Raw genomic sequence first — 17,522 nt, 5'->3', positions numbered from 1 at the left:
GCTTTTATGTTTTTTTCATTGATTTGTTAATGTTTTGCTGTTGTCTCGCCTCCATTCCCAATTACCAGCCTAACTGCATAATTTGTTGATGTTATGAGAAGTCCTTCAGTCTGTCCTTGAATCAACCTTTAGCTGTGCAACATTTTGTTTACTTTATAAACCAAGTCTCTTTCTGTTGAATAGAAACATAGAAAACTTACAGACATACAGAATACAGGCCCACAATGCTGTGCCAAAAATGTACTTATTTTAGAAATTACGTAGGGTTACCCATAGCCCTCTATTTTTCTAAGCTCCATGTACCTATCCAGGAGTCTCTTAAAAGACCCTATTGTATCCGCCTCCACCACCGTCACTGGCAGCCCATTCCACGCATTCACCACTCTCTGCGTGGGTCAGGGTGGAGCATTGTTTAACAGGTGGTTATGGTGAGCTTGGGTATGCTGTCATAAATTAATTTGCCTTTTCTGTGCCTTTTGACTCTAGGATTGCTGATCCAGATCAGCCAGTACTGTGGTTGGACCAGATGCCACCTCAAAGCCTCAGCCGTGGCTTCAATAATCATATAAATCTCATCAGGTACATCTTCATTCCGCTAAAAAGAACTGAATGGAAGGCATTTTGGCCAAAGGGAACTTTGTTCTTCTCCACATTGTGACGTGGGAGCCTTTTTATGCTCTGCCTACTGGATTGGTTGTATCACTGTTTAATGTCATACGTGAAAGATGGCACCTCCAGTGAAGAATATTTCATCAAGCTCCTGACTTGTGCCTTCAACTCTTGGGAAGTCAAGAGTTGAATCACTTTGCCACAGAAAACCAAGTCTCTAGCCTGTTCTTTTGTAGTCATGGTATTTTTGTGGCTGGTTCATTTGAGTTTCTCATCAATGGCAGCTCCAAGGATGTTGATGGTGGAGGAGGGGATGATGATAACACAACTGAATGTTAAAGATGCATAGTTAGATCCTTTCTTGGATATAGTCATTCCCTGGCACGTTGAATGTGTAAGCATCACTTGTTATTTGCACATGCCAGCTTTTGTCTGAATGCTGCCTTCGTGATGCTGAACGCAGGCATGGGTGTTTCATTTGTGTTTGAGCATGGAGCAGTGCAGCACAGATAAAAAGGCTCTTCAGCCCATAATGTTTGTGCCAAACGTGATGCCAAATTAATCTGCATGTGATCTATATTCCTGCATTCCCTGCATAGCCAGGGAACAAAATTGCTGCTGTTGGCCTTGGAGGCAGCCAAAGCTGCAGCTCTTGGTATCGACTAATGCAGAATTTTCTGAGTGACGTTGAGCCAAATGCTCTCCCCATGCCCCGACTGTGCGGCGAGACTCAAGGAACTTGCTCCCTTTTGAACACATATTTCTTATTTTCTGATTGTAATTGATTTTTTTAAATTCTACCAGTCTGAAAATGACTGCTCCTTGTTTAGTTGCATCACTGGTGGATAAATCCTATATCAGACTATTAAATCCTTGGGTGTCAACATCTTGCAATGAGCATACAATACTGTGCAAAAGTCCTAGGCACTGATATCTAGCTGGGGTGCCAAAATCCTTTGCACAATACGGTATTTGTCAAAGTGGAGCACTGTAAGTGAATAGGGAGCATTGAATTTTTACTCTGTGCAGTTGGTAAGTCTTCATCACATGTATCTGTGACCATGAAATGAGCTCAAAATGCTCATTTACAAAACAGCCATTGAAGTTGAGTCAGCTTTATTTACTATATACACTCAGTTGTCATTTCATTAGGTATCTCCTGTACCTAATAAAGTGGCCACTGAGTACAAGTTCATGTTCTTCTGGTGCTGTAGCTCTTCCACTTCAAGATTCAACATGTTGTGCATTCAGTGATGTTCTTCTGCACCCCACTGTTGTCACATGTAGTTATTTGAGATACTGTCACCTTCCTGTCAACTTGAACCAGTCTGGATATTCTCCTTTGACCTCTGTCATTAACTAGGTAATTTTGCTCACAGAGTGCTGCTCGGTTGATGTTTTTGTTTACCACACCATTCTCTGTAAACTCTAAAGACTATTGTGTGTAAAAATCCCAGGAGATCAGCAGTTTCTGCGATATTCAAGCCATCCCATCTGACACCAACAATCATTTCACAGTTAAAAGTCACTTGGATCATATTTCTTCCCTATTTTTATGTTTGGTGTGAACAACAACTGAACCTCTTGACCATGTCTGCATGCTTTTATGCATTGAGTTGCTGCCATATGATTGGCTGATTAGATCTTTGGGTGTACAGCTGTGCCTAATAAAGTGGCCACTGTGTGTACATTTATTTGTAATAGGAATTTGTTATGGTGTGTTGGTCAGGGTTCGACATAAACAAAAAACAACATTCAATGATTAAAGTTCAAAGTAAATTTACTATTGTCTATTTATGTCACCACATACAACCCTGAGATTCATTTATTTGCAGTTATACTCAATAAATCCATGAACAATAACCACAACAGAGTAGATGAAAGACTGCACCGGTGTGCAAAAGACAAAATAAACTATGCAAATGCAAAAAGAAAGAAATAGTAATAAATAAATTAGCAATAAATATCAAGATCAAGGGATGAAGAGTCCTTGAAAGTGAGTCCATTGGTTGTGGTTTCAATATTCTATAGGTTTCAATGAGGTCCTCATTCTTCTAAAATCCAGCAACCCCAGAGCCATCAAACAGAAACCATGCTGACTTTGTACTATTGTCCTGTGTCACCAAGTACTCCATAACCTTATCCTTAATAATTGACTACAACATCTTCCCAACCACTGAGGTCAGGCTGCCTGGTCTATAATTTCCTTTCTGTTGTCTTCCTCCTTTCTTAAAGAATGGAGTGAGATTTGCAATTTTCTAGTCCTCTGGTACCATGCCAGAGTCCAATACTTTTTGAAAGATTATTACTAATGCCTCTACAATCTCTACAGGGTGCAGTTCATCTGGCTTGTGTGACTTGTGTATCCTGAAGTCTTTCAGCTTTTAGAGCACCTTCTCCCATGTAATAGTAACTGGACTCACTTCTCTTCCCTCATACCCTTCAACACCTAGTGTCTTCCACAGTGAAGACTGATGCAGGTTTTCATCCCCATGCCAAATTGTTTTAAATTCTCCCCAACAGCTCTAGCAAACCTGCCCATAATGATATTTGTCTCCCTCGAGTTCAAGGTGCAACACATGCTTTTTATGCATGTCATACCTTTATCAGAAGAAATCCCAATGTTCCAGAAATCTGAAACCCTGCTTCTTGCAGCAGATCCTCGGCCACTCATTCATCTGTACTGTCATCCTATTCCTGTTCTGACTAGCACGTGGTACTGGCAGTAATCTAGAGATTACTACCTTGGAGATCCTGCTCTTCAGCCTCTTCCCTAACTCCCTATACTCACCGCACAGGACCTCTTCCCCTTTTCTCCCTATGTCATTGGTCCCAATGTACACCATCACCTCTAGCTGCTCACCTTCCCTCTTAAGAATATTTTGCAGCTGCTCTGGGACATCTTTGACCTTAGTACCTGGGAGGTAACACACTGTCCTGTCGTCTGATTTGTAGCCACAGATTCTCCTGTCCATCCCCCTATCACTAGCGAACTTCTTGACAGGCCACTGGCCTGTTAGTTGCTGCTGTGCCCAGATAGGTCAACCCCCACCACCCCCTCCCCCCCCCCCCCAGCAGTATCCAAATGGGCGTGCTTGTTGCTGAGGAGAATGACCACAGGGCCTGCTTCCCTTACTTCTGGTGGTCACCCATCTACTGTCTGAAGCCTGCACTCTAGATGGAACAACCTCAGTAAAAGTCATCTATGAGGTTATCAGCATCCCAGATGGTCCTGAGTACATCCAATTCCTTGACCTGTCATTCAAGAGCTGAAGTTGAGTGCACTTCCTGTAGGTATGGTCATAAAGAGCACCATTAGGTACTCTGCAGTCCCTCATCTTATGGGAGGAGCATTCCACAGCCGTAACTACCATCCTTCCTACACTTGTAATACCTTTGGCTTTAATTTCTTAAGTTCTACAGTCCACTAAATGACTCTATAAGACTCTGCACCTTTAGTGTATGCTGGGTTCTTGCCAAACCCTGACTAATCCAACACTGACACGAGGAAATCTGCAGATGCTGGAATTTCAAGCAACACACAAAAAAGTTGCTGGTGAACGCAGCAGGCCAGGCAGCATCTCTAGGAAGAGGTACAGTCGATGTTTCGGGCCGAGACCTTTTGTCAGGACTAACAGAAAGAAGAGCTAGTAAGAGATTTGAAAGTGGGAGGGGGAGGGGAGATCCAAAATAATAGGAGAAGACAGGAGGGGGGGGGATGGAGCCAAGAGCTGAACAATTGATTGGCAAAAGGGATATGAGAGGATCATGGGACAGGAGGCCTAGGGAGAAAGAAAAGGGGGAGGGGGGGGAAAAGCCCAGAGGATGGGCAAGGGGTATAGTGAGAGGGACAGAGGGAGAAAAAGCAGAGAGAGAAAAAGAATATGTGTATATAAATAAATAACGGATGGGGTATGAGGGGGATGTGGGGCATTAGCGGAAGTTTGAGAAGTCAATGTTCATGCCATCAGGTTGGAGGTTACCCAGACGGAATATAAGATGTTGCTCTTCCAACCTGAGTGTGGTTTCATCTTTACAGTAGAGGCGGCCATGGATAGACATATCAGAATGGGAATGGGACGTGGAATTAAAATGTGTGGCCACACTCAGGTTGGAGGAACAACACCTTATATTCCGACTGGGTAGCCTCCAACTTGTTGGCATGAGCATTGACTTATCAAACTTCCGCCTATGCCCCACCTCCCCCTCGTACCCCATCTGTTATTTATTTATATACACATATTCTTTTTCTCTCTCTCCTTTTTTTTCCCCCTCTGTCCCTCTCACTATACCCCTTGCCCATCCTCTGGTCTTCCCCCCTCCCCCTTTTCTTTCTCCCTAGGCCTCCTGTCCCATGATCCCCTCATATCCCTTTTGCCAATCAACTGTCCAGCTCTTGGTTCCATCCCTCCCCCTCCTGTCGTCTCCTATCATTTCCGATCTTCCCCTCCCCCTCCCACTTTCAAATCTCTTACTAGCTTTTCTTTCAGTTAGTCCTGACGAAGGGTCTTGGCCCAAAACGTCGACTGTACCTCTTCCTAGAGATGCTGCGTAATCCAAAACTGATCCGTTCCAACAATGGCTGTTCTGCCTGCACCTCCTTTCTTTTTATTGGCTGAAATGAGACTCGCTCCCGACAAGCCTTATAGATTTTTAAGTGGTTCCCACCCTGCAAGATGTTGCTTTCTCACTTGCTGCTTCAAACAATGACTTACTTTTGATGAGATTTGCTGTTTTTAAATGATTCCCATCCTCCAAGATGTTGCTCTCTCACTTTGCTGCTTTAAACAGTGATTCACTCATGATGAGGTTTTGTTTTTAAATGGCTCCTATTCAAATTACTTGAAGCTTATTTGCTTTGAAATTGTCTGGTACAGTATGTATATCAACAATAATATTTTTCTTCTTCCTTTAGGGGTCAAATCATTAACATGCGATACCTGGCATATTTTGACAAAATATTGAATTTCATAAAAGATAGGATACTTGTTTATCACAGGTAATTTACTTTCTTTTTAATCTTGCTGAGTCAAAAATAGCAGTGGCTATTAAACTTCATGTAATCCAATTTGATCAAATGGCTCATCCAGGAAATCCAAAAATGTTATGTTCTCCAATTGCAGAACCAGTATTTATTTAAAAAAGGGGAAATGACAGTCTGTATTTTAGCATTTCATGACCATGCGAGCTTGAAAGCACTGATTTAAAGAGCTATGCCTCAACCTTTCTTGGATGTTTTGTATAATTTGATAAAATGGTTTCAGCACCACCATTTTCCACTGTATTCCCCATTACTTGGTTATAAATACTTGAAGCGGCATGATAGCATAGTGGTTAGTGTAACACTTTCAATTGCCAGCCACCTGGGTTCAATTATTGCCGGTGTCTGTAGGGCGGTCCTGGATATGACTCTAAACTGCAACCCGTGATGAGGCTCTGACTGGGAACTTTCAGAGCTTTGGGGAAAGTGGTCTTACCCCTTAGTCATTCATTGCTCCCAGGGCCACTCTGACCCGGTACTGTGGCACCTGTGAGCGTTCCTGCTCAAGATATGAGCGAAGGCCAACGGCAGATCCGGCGGGTTCAGTAACTGAACTTATGACGGAGAAGGCGGATGAGCTGCGACCTCAAATGACAACAGCTATAGTATAGGCAGATAAACATTTGGGAAGAGAAATGGCGATTTCTTCAGTTCACCCAACGGAAGGCAACAGCAAACTACCGTTGTTAGATACTAGTTTTCCATTTGCTAAGAAAACCATAGTCAAACTCACAAAATTATCACACAACAATTGCATCAAGAAGACCTTCAAGACAATTCTGAAGATGCTTCGCTCTGTAGGGTTGATTCTGGGCACCAGGGGATCCCCGGTTTACAATTGAAGTAAGGAATAGATTTCAAAGTCTAGAAATAAAATCTGTTGAAGATGATAGCAATCATGTAAAAATGAAGTTTAACTGTCTGAAGGATACCTTTGGGAGAATCAGCAGAGTCAGTGATTCCTAAAAAAGAAAAAGCATAAAGAATAAATGGATCACAGATGAAGCCAAAAATCTGATGGAAGAAAGGAGACTGAAGGAAGCAAATACTATGGAATATAAGTCCTTAGATAAAAAAGTAAAAAGCTTATGTCAAAAAACTAAAGAAGAATGGTTAATCCAGGAATGTAAGCAACTAGAAAGAATTCCTATAACTGATCCAAAAAGGGTACATCAACAAATCAAGAATATCACTGGGTAAAAAGCTCCTCTGTTCTTCAGGTGGATGTTTGAAAGCAAAGGATGGTACCATTATCATGGAAAAAGATGAGATTATGAACAGATGGACTGAGTATATTCAGGAATTGTTTGAAGATGATTGAGGCGAAAAACCAGAAATTAAGAAGAACATTGAAGGTCCAAGTATTTTAAAATCTGAAGTTCATAATGCAATAAATAAGATGAAGAAAGAAAAGGCGGCAGGTCCTGATGAATTAGTAATAGAACAAATTATCGCCCTTGAAGATTATGGAATTGAAAAACTTTCTGATTTATTCAATGACATTTATGAGACTGGAATAATACCAGAAGAGATGAAAAAATCAGTATTTATCACTCTCCTTAAGAAACCTGGAACAATAGAATGTGAATTACATAGGACCATAAGTTTAATGAGTCATATCACTAAGATGCTTCTAAGAATTTTGACGACAAGCTGAATGTAAGATACAAGCTGAAGTAGGTAAAGAACAATGTGGTTTTGTGAAAGGCAAAGGTACAAGAAACGCGATGTTGATGTGAAGAATACTATCAGAACGAGCTGTTCAAGTACAAAAAGATTTGTTTGTTTTATCGACTACACAAAAGCATTTGATAAAGTAAAGCAAAATAAGTTATTCGAAATATTACATGAGACTCTAGATCTAGATTGGAAAGACCTCCGCCTAATCAGAAATCTGTACAGCAAACAAACTGCCGCTGTTAGAATAGATGGAGAAATGAGTCAGTTTACGAAAATCAAGAGAGGCGTTAGACAGGGGTGTGTTTTCTCCCCTGATTTGTTTAATGTGTACAGTGAAACAATATTACAAAAAATAAAAGACATCTTGGGAATCAAAGTTGGCAGTGAAAACGTCGATAATTTCAGATATGCGGATGACACTTAATTGCAAGTACGGAGGAAGAACTACAAAACTTAATTGATATAGTTGTTGAAGAAAGTGCAAAAATGGGTCTATCTATCAATTGCAAAAAGACAATGTATGGTGATATCCAAAAAGAAGAGGAATCCTATCCGCAGGCTGAAAATAAATGGGGAAGACATAAAACAAGTACACAACTTTTGCTACTTAGGAAGCTGGGTGACATCAGATGACAGGAGAATGAAGAGTATAATGACCAGTACTAAACTAGGCATGACAACCTGCCTCAGAGTACTGAAATGTTATATTTATCCAGTTATGTTATATGGCTCAGAATGTTGGACAATATCTAGTAACATGAGGAAATGAATTGAAGCAGCAGAAATACGGTTTTTGAGGAGGATGCAAAGAATATCATGGACGAAACAAATATCTAACGAGGATGTCATGAACAGAGCAAGCACAAAAAGAGAAATAATGTATGAGATCATGAAAAGGCAACGTAACTTCATTGGACATGTGATTAGGAAAGAGGAGTTAGAATGCACAGTAATTATGGGAAAGATCGAAGGGAAGAAAGCAAGAGGAAGACAAAGACAAATGATGATGGAGACAGCAGCCAGAGAACTGGAAATGAATACCAATGAATTGATCCACTTGATCCAAAACAGGAGTGTGCGGGCTATGGCAGTCAAAGCTCAAACTGGGCATGGCACCTGATGATGATGTCTATAGGGAGTTTGTATATTCTCCCCGTGACTGTGTCATTTTCTCCATTTGCTCTAGTTTCCTTTCACATTCCAAAGACATAGAGGTTAGTAGGTTGATTGGGTACATGTGGGAAATTGTGTGGCATGGGCTGGTTGGGCCAGAAAGGCCTGTTTCCATGCTGTATCTCTGAATGAATGAAATAATAACAAAAATAATATGAGGTGCAAATGTTGAATCCTTTTGGTTTGAAACAGTGAATATGCTGCCTGTGTTACAGCATGTCTTGAAGTATATTGGTCTGCTTTGTGTGTGGTGGTTATAAGTTTGAAACCATTGTCCCAGCTATTTCATACATCCTCTTATCCAAGATCTATAACCAAAGAGGACAGCTTATTCCACAGGGCTGCCCAGCTTTATGAGAGGAGTGTTGCTGGACTATTCTATTAAGAGAGTGTCACATTTCCTTACTCAGTATGCCCATTAATGTTTGGAGGAGCACCACCTCATATTCTGTCCGGCTAGCCTCCAACCTGATGGCATGAAAATCAACTTCTCAAGTTCCACCCCCCTCCCTGCTCTCTCTTTTCCCATTCCCCATTCCAGCTCTCATACCTCTTCCCTTTTCACCTGCCTATCACCTCCCTCTGGTGCCCCTCCTCTTTCCCTTTCTCCTCTCCTATCAGATTCCTTCTTCAACCCTTTACCTTTTCCACTCGCATATAACCATAACCATATAACAATTACAGCATGGAAACAGGCCATCTCGGCCTTCTAGTCCGTGCCGAACTCTTACTCTCACCTAGTCCCACCGACCTGCACTCAGCCCATAATGCTCCATTCCTTTCCTGTCCATATATCTATCCAATTTAACTTTAAGCAACAACATCGAACCTGCCTCAACCACTTCTGCTGGAAGCTTGTTCCACACAGCTACCACTCTCTGAGTAAAGAAGTTCCCCCTCATGTTACCCCTAAACTTTTGCCCTTTAATTCTCAACTCATGTCCTCTTGTTCGAATCTCCCCCACTCTCCATGGAAAAAGCCTATCCACGTCAACTCTATCAATCCCCCTCATAATTTTAAACACCTCTATCAAGTCCCCCCTCAACCTTCTACGCTCCAAAGAATAAAGACCTAACTTGTTCAACCTTTCTCTGTAACTTAGGAGATGAAACCCAGGCAACATTTTGGTAAACCTCCTCTGTACTCTCTCAATTTTATTGACATCTTTCCTATAATTCGGTGACCAGAACTGTACACAATACTCCAAATTTGGCCTTACAATGCTTTATACAATTTCAACATTACATCCCAACTCTCATCGCTTCATCCCCTGCCTCCCCCACCCACCTACCTTCCCCTTTCACATACCACCTTTTTAGTTTGTACTCCTCCTCTTCCACCCACCTTCTACCCCTTCCTTTCCAGTCTTGGCCCAAAATGTCACTTTTTATTCCTCTCAATAGATGGTGCCTGACCTGATTTCATTCAGCATTATGTATGTGTTACTGTGGATTTCCAATTTCTGCAGAATCCATGTGTTAATGGATATATTTTCCAGCTCTGATCATTATGATAGGGAGCAGGTTGTTTTCATTTTACTATTCTGAATCAATTGCTATAGTTTTTGCATTAGACATGTCACAAACCATCAGTCTGAATTAGCGTTCCTTGGGGTGTTTGGCTTGGCTTAAAATGTTTTTGTTATCAGCCAGGTTGTGAAGTATAATTTCACATTCATGGACCTGATGATCTGGCTAACCATAAGCAATGTTTCTTGGGATCACACCATGGTCCGTGTTATCAATTCTATCCTGTGGAAGAACTTCCTCTGGAAATTTTTTTAACACAACCACACAAATTCTCACTGCTGTGCACACTCTGATCTAAAGTATAATATATGATCTAATTTTTGATAATAGGTTGAAATGTGCAGATAGACGTGAATGCCAAGATTTAAGATTAAAGATTCTGATGTATTTATCACATGTGCATTGAAACATGCAGTGAAATGCATTGTTTGTGTTAATGACCAAAGTTGTGCTGAGGGCAGTCTGCAAGTGTCACCACAATTTCTGGCACCAGCATAGCATGCCCACATAGCTTAGCAGAAGAACACAAACACAACAGACAGAACACAGCAAACAACAAGAGCAAAGCAAGCCCTATTCGTCTCTCATTCATCATTCTCTCTGAAGCCAAGATAGGTTGTCTTCAGTTTCCAGCAGATTTGTACTGTCAGGCACTGGGCTTTACAACCAGATCTACTATGACCTTTTTAAGTGGAGGAACAGGATTAAGTCACTGAGTGGTCTCACCCTGTTCCTCAACTGAATATCACGTTCTGTTCCCCACCTCACCCCCATGTAATTATTCTCTCTCTCACCTTGTGGCTGCCAGAGTGTGAAAGAAGACCATGTTTATGTTTATATTAACAGTTCTTGTGCATGCAGAAGTGAACTGAGGAATTGGAATGGTTACAATGGAGCTATCATTTTGAAAATAAGAGTAACTTTTTCCTCTTCTTCTCCAGTGCAAACAATCCCAAGGGACTTTCGGACGTGAGAGATGCCCTAGAGAAAGTGAAAAAAGTGGAAGACCTCCTTCCAATCATGAAAGTAACTTTGCTAAAGAAAATGGTTTTGCTTTAAAAATAGCTTATGCTTGACTAGAAGCATGTAATTAAATGATGCAGTTATTGAACTAGGAATCTAAGCTTGCACTAAGATACGTGAGTGTATCCATATTGTCCCTAGGTGTCTGTGGCTTATTTCAATTTGGATTCCATGAGACATTGCTTGATGAATATAGAAGGAGGCTATTCAGTCTATTGTGTCTGTACTGTCCCCAACCTGAACCCACTTTCCAGCACCAGGTCCATAGCCACACACACAGGATAGGCACAGGAGTATCTGCAGATAGGCAGGGGTTCCTAATCCGGAGTCCACGGACCCTTTGGTTAATGGTAGGGGCCCATGGCATAAAAAGGTTGGGAACTCTGACAGGACATTATTAAGTACTGGTGGAAGGGTGAGTTAGTGGGTGGTGTTGTTGATCAGCCTTACTGCCTGGGGAAAATAACTTTTTGAGTCTGATGGTCCTCCTCCCCAATAAGAGTGGGACAAACAGTCCATGAGTATACCATGCAGTGATGCAGCTTGTTAGGATGCTCTGTACTGCATATCTGTAAAATAATGTGTAAAAATGTGTATACCCACCTCTCTTCAGCCTCCTCAGAAAGTAGAGGCTTTGCTGAGCTTTACTGATTGTGTAAGATGATTTGTGGGACCATGAGAGATTATGTGAGTTTGAAACTGCTTGGAGTTTCCACTGATGTAAAGAGGGGTATGAGTGATATGAGTTCTCCTGAAGCTGATAACCATCTCCTTTGATTTTCTTGCCTGTCACCAGGCTTTGACCTCTTCCACCTCCTCTCTGTCGGCTGACTCATCATTGTTAGTGATGAGCCCCCACCACTGTTGTGTGTCTTCTTCTTCCTCAAAGTTAAGTGGAAGCAGTAAATAACTTTAAAGCAGAGGTAGATAGATTTTTGATAAAGAGGTAAAAATTGTGCAGAGACATTCAAGATTCAGATTTATTTATTACGTGTATATTGAAACATACAATGAAATGTGTTATTTGTGTTAATGACCAACACACCCAAGGATAACATAGCATGCCCACTATGCTCAGTAGAACAACACAGAACACAGCAGTAGCAAAACAACCCCCATTTCTCCCTCTCACCTCAGGGCAGGCCATCTTTAGCATCCAGTGGATCTAGACTCGCAGACAGCCAAATCTACCATGACTTTGTTAAGTGGAGTAACAGACTTAAGTGACCAAGTAGTCTCGCTCTTTAACTGAATGTCAGATTCTTCAAGTATACTTCCAAATATTATTTATTATTATTCAGCCCCAAAGAAGGGTCTCGGCTCGAAACATTGGCTGTTTATTCATTTCTGTAGATGCTGCCTGACTTGCTGAGTTGCTCCAGCATTTTGTGTGTATTGCACAAAAATTATTTATTTCTGATGAGGTTTCGGGCTCTACCATCCTTTCAGAAAAGCGCCCCAGCCACTCTGGATGAAAATATTTCCTCACTCTTAACCTTTCTACCAATTAATGTAAACCTAACCCTCTAGCTTTACAGCCCCTTGGTTAAGGGGGAAAATGTACTGAGTCTGGGTATGACCTTGAATTTGTCAATTGGTAATCTGTACGTTTGTTCTTTCTTTTGGAAGCAGTTCAACAGCAAAACCAGAGATGGCTTCACTGTAAACACAAAGGTGCCCAGTTTAAAATATCAAGGGAAGGAGTACGATGGTTTTACCATCACTATAACTGGTGACAGGTAGGTTGATCGTTACAAAGTACACTTAGTGACCACTTTACTAGGTACACTGGAGGGGAGTGGCAGAAGAGGTAAAGAGCTGGAGAAGGCAGAATCTAATAGGAGAGGACAGTGGATCATGGAAGGGGGAAGGGAGAGAGAGTCAGCTGAGGAGAAGAGAAGGTAATTGATGTTCGTGCCATCTGGTTGGAGGCTATGCTGGACAAGTATTACCATTGCTTCCTGTTGTTAGGTACCATTGTGATGAGAGTTTTGGCTATTTTAAGCTAGTTCCTCAGGGATGTGACCTCTCACAGCCCCTCACTGATTAGTATGGTTAGTATGCAGAAATCTGTTGTGCAGATGTGTGTGTAAATTATTGGGACTGAGCATCATCGTTGAAGTAGAGTGTACCCCAAAATAGGCATATGGGTGCAAAGAGCAGTATATCTTATCACCATGTTATAAGCAAGCTTGATTTTTAAATGAATTACAACCTGAATTTATGAAGAAGAAATGAAATAACTTGGGTAATCCTTTCCTTTTATTTTGTATCTTTCAGAGTGGGAAACATGCTGTTTTCAGTGGAAACTCAGACAACTGAGGAGCGGACACAGCAATATCATGATGAAATAGAAGCACTGTATAAAGACCTTAGCAGCAAAGGAAAGGCGTTGATACTTTCCACTGAGCTTGGTGTAAGACTGCTTTCCCTAAAATCACAACTTTTGTAGCTGTTGATATACACTTGGTGGCCACTTTATTGGGTACACTTGTACACCTCATTAATGTAAATATCTAATGAGTCCATCAGGTGGCAGTGACTCAGTACAGAAAAGCATGCAGACATGGTCAAGAGGCCAAACATCAGAATAGGGAAGTGACTTTTAGTTCATGGAATGATTGTTGGTGCCAGATGAGGTGGTTTGAATATAGATACATAGAAACATAGAAAATAGGTGCAGGAGTAGGCCATTCGGCCCTTCGAGCCTGCACCCCCATTTATTATGATCCTGGCTGATCATCCAACTCAGAACCCTGCACCAGCCTTCCCTCCATACCCACTGATCCCCATAGCCACAAGGGCCATATCGAACTCCCTCTTAAATATAGCCAATGAACTGGCCTCAACTGTTTCCTGTGGCAGAGAATTCCACAGATTCACCACTCTCTGTGTGAAGAAGTTTTTCCTAATCTCAGTCCTAAAAGGCTTCCCTCTTATCCTCAAACATATCTCAGAAACTGCTGATTTCCTGGGATTTTCACACACAGCAGTCTCTAGTCTGGACTTTACAGAGAATGGTGTGAAAAACGAAAACATCCAGTGAGCAGCAGTTCTGTGGATGAAAGTGCCTTGTTAATGAGAGAGGTCAAAGGAAAACGACCAAACTAGTTCAAGCTGACAGGAAAGCAACTGTAACTCAAATAACCATGCTTTATGATAGTGATGTGCTGAAGGGCATCTCCGAATGCACAGCACTTTAAACTTAGTGGATGAGCTACAGCAGCAGAAAACCACACCTGGTGGCACTCCTGTGACTAATAAAGTGGCCATTAAGTGTATTATCTGAACTATCAGTTACAGTACATTGGGAATGGTTGGTTATGCATTCAGTCATGAATACAGATTTCTTTTTTACTCAATGGTTTGTTTAAGTTAACTAAAATAATGTAGATTTCCCTAAGCAATCTTCTTACGGGGGTGAAGTAAAGGCCAGTGAGCCTGACATCAGTAGTAGGAATGTTATTGGAAATGTTATTGTGCATTTGGATAGTCAGCATGGCTTCATGCATGGTAGGTCATGTCTAACGAGTCTAAAAGAGTTGTAATGCCCTGGTTCACATTGTTTCTCTGTATGCTTTTCTGTTCTCTGTGTAAGCCGCTTGTTTGGGTTACCATTGAAGATAAGAGATAGGAGAATTGTGTGCAATTCTCCAATTAGGATGGCCGGATTTAGGGGAGGTTTCTCTGGTGAGGGACACTAAAGTTGGGCTTGGGGCTTTTGTGAGGATGGAAGAGAGAAGAACACTGGAGAGAAGGGGTCGTAGGATTTGATCTGGAGCGGGGCTGTGATCCGACGAAGGCTGGGGAGATTGAAGGAGGATCAGTGAAGGGGAAACCATGAGCTCCAACTTGTGCACATTAGACTATTCCATTAAAATGGGCCCTTTTCTCTTTTTGCTTTTTCTTTACTAACCCTTTAGTCAAATTAAGAATTATAAAGCTAAATATTTTAATTGTGTGCGGTGTACTGTCTGTTATTTCGTGGTACTTCTTTGTAACAGGGTAACGAATCATGCAGCATCCACCGAAATGGGGGATTTGGGGGGCTTTCACTTCAATCTCCCACATTTGGTGGGGCTGGGGATTATCATTCCCTAGACTTATGCAGCCAACGGAACCAGAGTGTTCTGAGGAAGTTACCAGGAAAGTGGATGAAGGCAAGGCATGGATATTGTCTACATGGACTTTACTAAGGCATTTGACAAGTTCCCGCATGTTCAAGAAGGTTCAGTTGCTTATCATTCAAGATGAGGTATAAATTCGATTAGATGGCTGTCTCTGTGGAGGCTTGTGACTAGTGGAGTGCCACAGCTTTTGGTGTGCGGTCCAGTGTTGTTTTTTACCTATATCTATTTGATATGCATGATAATGTAGTTAACTGGATCAGCAAATTTGCAGATGACACCAAGATTTGGGGTGTAGTGGACAGTGAGGAAGACTATCATGCCTTGCACTGGAATCTGGACCAGCTGGAAAAATGGGTTGAAAAATGGCAGATGAAATTTAATACAGAAAAGTGTGAGATGTTATACACTCTGGGAGGACCAACCAGGGTAAATCTTACACAGTGAACAGTAGGGCACTGAGGAGTTCTGTAGAGCAAAGAGATAAGGGAATACAGGTCCATAATTCATTGAAAGTGGCATCAAGGGTAGATAGAGTAGTAAAGAAGGCTTTAGGCCTATTGGCCTTCATAAATCAAAGTATTGAGTACAATAGGATGTTATTTTAAAGTTGTTTAAGACGTTGGTGAGGCCAGTTTGGAGTATTATGTGCAGTTCTGGTCAGCTGTCTACAGGAAAGATATCAATAAGATTGAATGAATACAGAGAAAATTCACAAGGATGTTGCCGGCACAGGAGGACCAAAATTATAAGGAAAGATTAAATAGGTTAGAACTTTATACTTTATTGTCGCCAAACAATTGATACTAGAACGTACAATCATCACAGCGATACTTGATTCTGCGCTTCCCACTCCCTGGATTACAAATATTAAATATTAAAAATAGTAAAAATTAGTAAATGTTAAAAATTTAAATTATAAATCATAAATAGAAAAATGGAAAGTAAGGTAGTGCAAAAAAACCGAGAGGCAGTCCCGGATATTTGGAGGGTACGGCCCAGATCCGGGTCAGAATCCATTCAGCAGTCTTATCACAGTTGGAAAGAAGCTGTTTCCAAATCTGGCCGTATGGGTCTTCAAGCTCCTGAGCCTTCTCCTGGAGGGAAGAGGGAAGAAAAGACTGTTGGCTGGGTGGGTCATATCCTTGATTATCCTGGCAGCACTGCTCCGACAGTGTGCGGTGTAAAGTGAGTCGAAGGACGGAAGATTGGTTTGTGTGATGTGCTGTGCCATGTTCACGATCTTCTGCAGCTTCTTTCAGTCTTGGACAGGACAACTTCCATACCAGGTTGTGATGCACCCTAGAAGAATGCTTTCTACGGTGCATCTATAAAAATTAGTGAGGGTTTCAGCGGACAGGCCAAATTTCTTTAGTTTTCTCAGGAAGTAAAGGCGCTGGTGGGCCTTCTTGGTTGGACCAAGTCAGGTCATTTATGATATTGACCCCAAGGAACTTAAAGCTTTTGACCTGTTCCACTTGCGCACCACCGATGTAAAGTGTTTTGTGAGGTCCGCTACTCCTTCTGAAGTCAACAACCAATTCCTTTGTCTTGCTGACGTTCAGGGATAGGTTATTGTCTTCGCACCATGCCACCAGTTTCTTAATTTCCTGCCTGTACTCAAACTCATCATTACCCGAGATACGGCCTACAATTGTTGTGTCATCAGCAAACTTATATATTGAGCTTGATGGAAACTTGGCTACACAATCATGGGTGTACAGTGAGTACAGCAGGGGGCTGAGTACACAGCCTTGTGGGGCACCGGTGCTCAGAGTGATTGTAGAGGAGAGCTTGTCCCCTATTTTTACAGCCTGGGTCCTGTCTGTGAGGAAGTTGAAGATCCATCTGCAGATCTGAGTGCTAAGGCCCAGGTTCCGGAGCTTAGGAATCAGTTTATTTGGATATTAAAGGCAGAGCTGTGGTCAATGAAAAGGAGCCTTACGTATGCATCTTTGTTCTCCAGGTGTTCTAAGGAGGAATGTAGGGCCACGGAGATGGCATCTGCCGTTGACCTGTTGCTCCGGTAGGCGAATTGCAAAGCGTTGAGGTTGACCGGTAGGCTGTGGTTGATGAGTGCCATAACCAATCTCTCGAAGCACTTCATAGCAATTGATGTCAGAGCCACAGGTTGATAGTCATTCAGGCATGCCACCTTGCTCTTCTTCGGCACTGGGATTGTTGTTGCCTTCTTAAAACACGAGGGGATCTTAGACTGAAGCAAGGAGCAGTTGAAGATGTCAGCAAACACTCCAGCTTGCTCGCTTGCACAGGCCTGGAGAACCAGTCCTGGGACTCCATGGGGGCCCGTCGCCTTCCTTGGATTTATCTTCAGGAAC

The 17,522-nt window shown here is 41.9% G+C and overlaps 1 protein-coding gene across 5 annotated transcripts in view; it reads left to right on the top strand.

The window, feature by feature from the left end:
• The window catches only part of ttc13 (tetratricopeptide repeat domain 13), a 116,154-nt gene that overhangs the window by 86,549 nt on the left and 12,083 nt on the right, over nt 1-17,522 (top strand). For 4 of the 5 annotated variants that reach the window (XM_072265982.1, XM_072265985.1, XM_072265987.1 and 1 more), the window contains 5 exons: nt 487-579; nt 5,525-5,608; nt 10,975-11,059; nt 12,686-12,795; nt 13,337-13,472. In XM_072265982.1, the coding sequence (XP_072122083.1) occupies nt 487-579; nt 5,525-5,608; nt 10,975-11,059; nt 12,686-12,795; nt 13,337-13,472 (508 nt within the window). The remainder of the gene's footprint in view (nt 1-486; nt 580-5,524; nt 5,609-10,974; nt 11,060-12,685; nt 12,796-13,336; nt 13,473-17,522) is intronic. The other variant, XM_072265983.1, reaches the window with a different exon arrangement.

This window comes from Mobula birostris, chromosome 8 (assembly GCF_030028105.1).
Source record: "Mobula birostris isolate sMobBir1 chromosome 8, sMobBir1.hap1, whole genome shotgun sequence".
Classification (NCBI taxonomy): domain Eukaryota; kingdom Metazoa; phylum Chordata; class Chondrichthyes; order Myliobatiformes; family Myliobatidae; genus Mobula; species Mobula birostris.
This window is presented reverse-complemented; position numbering and strand designations above follow the sequence as displayed.